Here is a 2,461-nt window from a genome sequence, read left to right as displayed (position 1 = left end):
CTAGCCTTGAGCTGAAGAGCTGAGGGACAGTGTCCAAGCCCAGAGTTCAGGCCCATGACTGGACCCAAAAAAAAAAGTCAAGCAATTCCATTCGTCACTTTGTTGAACCTTAAAGGAACAGCTAGAACCCTATGTCTACACAACTATTAAAACAGCTTTAAAAACATTTGTTATCCACTGGAATTAGAATGGCAGATTATAATAATCTTCCCCCATAGAAATTCAAACACTATTACAAGCTTACTCAGTATAAAATGAGGAATTCAGTTCCATTTTTACAAAGTTGGAAAAAAATAAAGATGATCAAAGCTTCATTTACTATACCAAAAGTTTTTTGCCTCACATAATTGCTGTTTACACATTAATACATACACTGAGGAGGTAAATAAATGCATATTAAAGGCACTAAGACTGCTCATCCAGCTATTATCATTTTTCCATGTGTTTTAACTATTTAAGGAGTAATTATACCTCACACAGTCCTCTGGTGTGTTTCCTAGTAGCATTTTCTTAACACCCAAAAAAAGAGACAAGAGAAGCTGCCCAAGTTAAGATCTGATTCTGGACTGGAAAAGATCCCAGAAAACATAATACATCAGTAGTGTTATTCCCTCTCTCCTCGTTAAGAAATGTATTTAACTGACCAAGCTCTCACATGAAATACATCAGAATTCTCCTGAGAAAATGAATCAAAATACAAATGCAGAATTTTCACCCACTGCCTTTTATGCATAGCACAACTCAACTCCAATTTGATATTACCGATTTGATAACTCCTCACAAATAGGTAAACATTTATTTTTGGCATCTTGCCTCATCACACACACACCCAAAAAAAAAAAAAAAAAAAAAACCTTTGGCCAATAAAGCTTAGTTTCCACAGCTGAAAACAACCTTCTTTAACAATACGCACTAACTACTCTTGAAAACAATTTTTGAAAAACAAGTTACTGAGCCAACAGCTGGAGAAAAAAAAAATAAAAAATTCAAATCAAGCTATTAGTAAACCATCTCTTAAAAAAATACATACCACAGAAGTGTGATTGAAAGGGCGGTTGTGGGGGTGCTTTGTCTAATTCAAAATGGTGATGGACCAAAGCTGCTATAGCAATAATCTGCAAAGGAAGGAGGGAGGGGGGGGGAAATCACCAGACACCTATTACATTCTGCATTCTCACGAAAACCACCAAGAATATAAAAAAAATTTAAGTCCATATGAATACTTCTAACTTTACTATGAAAATATTTAAATAAGTTTAAAAATACAGAGAAGCAGAGTAAATAAAATTGACTCCCACAAATCCATCACCCACTTCCAACTACCATCTCATCTATAGCCCTACCTACTTCCTGCTTCCTCCCAGATCATTTTGAAGCAAAACCCAGACATACGTACCATTTTACCTGAAACTATTTCACCATGAATATCTGAAACAGGGCTTTCCAACCTCAGCACTATTGACATTTTGGACAAGTAATTCTGCCATGGGGACGGTCTAGGGCACTATAGGATGTTTAGCAGCATCTTAGACTATATCCACTAGATGCCAGTAGTACCATCCCCACCTATTCACCCAATCCCTGAGTCATGCCAATCAAAATGTCTTCAGTAAGTTCTAATATGGTCCTTATTTACTGATACAAGATGATCCAGACTTACCTTAGATATTTTTCTGTTCTCTGCTCTTCTCCATAGAGCCCTATTTCCTTTACTAGGAAATGATATGTGGAAACCTCACTCTGGACCCTAGGAATGGATGCTGCTTTTAACTAAACACTAATTAAACCTTTCACAAACAATTTATTAACTCCAGTCATCTACTGTATAAACTATTATTTATAAGATCAAGGCCTGGGAGCCAGAAGCCAGCAGCTCACATCTATAATCCCAGTTACTTAAGAGAGGGGAGATTAGAATGACCACAGGGCAAGGCCAGCACAGGCTAAGGGTTCTCATAGACACAGTGGCACATGTCTGCCATCCCAGATATAGCAGGAAGCATAAATAGGAGAACTGCCTAAAGGAAAAAACAAGACACTATCTCAAATAAAACTAGACAGCAAAAAAAAAAAAAAAAAAAAAAGGCTGGCACTATGGATCAAGTGATAGCTTGAAACCCTGAGTTCAAACCTCAGCACTCCCTCCCACCGCCAAAAAAAAAACAACAACAACAAGGGCTAGGGATGGAGCTAAGTGATAAGGTCTTAAATTCAATACATAAATAATGTTTTTAGAAAAGGAGGAATGCTGGGGGTGAGGGAAGGAAGGGATAGTTGGACAACAAGAAAGAAGGAAAGGGGTAACAATAATTGACAAGAAATGTACTCATTGGGCTGGGAAGGTGGCTCAGTGGTAGAGCACTTGCCTTACATGCATGAGGCCCTGGGTTCGATTCCTCAGCACCACATAAGCAGAAAAAAAAAGCCGGAAGTGGCACTGTGGCTCAAGTGGTAGAGCGCT

The 2,461-nt window shown here is 38.2% G+C and overlaps 1 protein-coding gene across 1 annotated transcript in view; it reads right to left on the bottom strand.

Annotated features, from left to right (window-relative positions):
- Nucleotides 1-2,461, bottom strand: part of Pola1 (polymerase (DNA directed), alpha 1, catalytic subunit) — a 312,501-nt gene that overhangs the window by 272,659 nt on the left and 37,381 nt on the right. Inside the window, exon 16 of the mRNA XM_013026467.1 lies at nucleotides 1,031-1,115. Within this exon, the coding sequence (XP_012881921.1) occupies nucleotides 1,031-1,115 (85 nt within the window). The remainder of the gene's footprint in view (nucleotides 1-1,030; nucleotides 1,116-2,461) is intronic.

The sequence above is a fragment of the Dipodomys ordii genome, unplaced genomic scaffold (genome assembly GCF_000151885.1).
Source record: "Dipodomys ordii isolate 6190 unplaced genomic scaffold, Dord_2.0 Scaffold94, whole genome shotgun sequence".
In the NCBI taxonomy this organism is placed as follows: domain Eukaryota; kingdom Metazoa; phylum Chordata; class Mammalia; order Rodentia; family Heteromyidae; genus Dipodomys; species Dipodomys ordii.
Note: the sequence above shows the minus strand (reverse complement) of the source record. Positions and strands in the feature narration are given on the sequence as shown.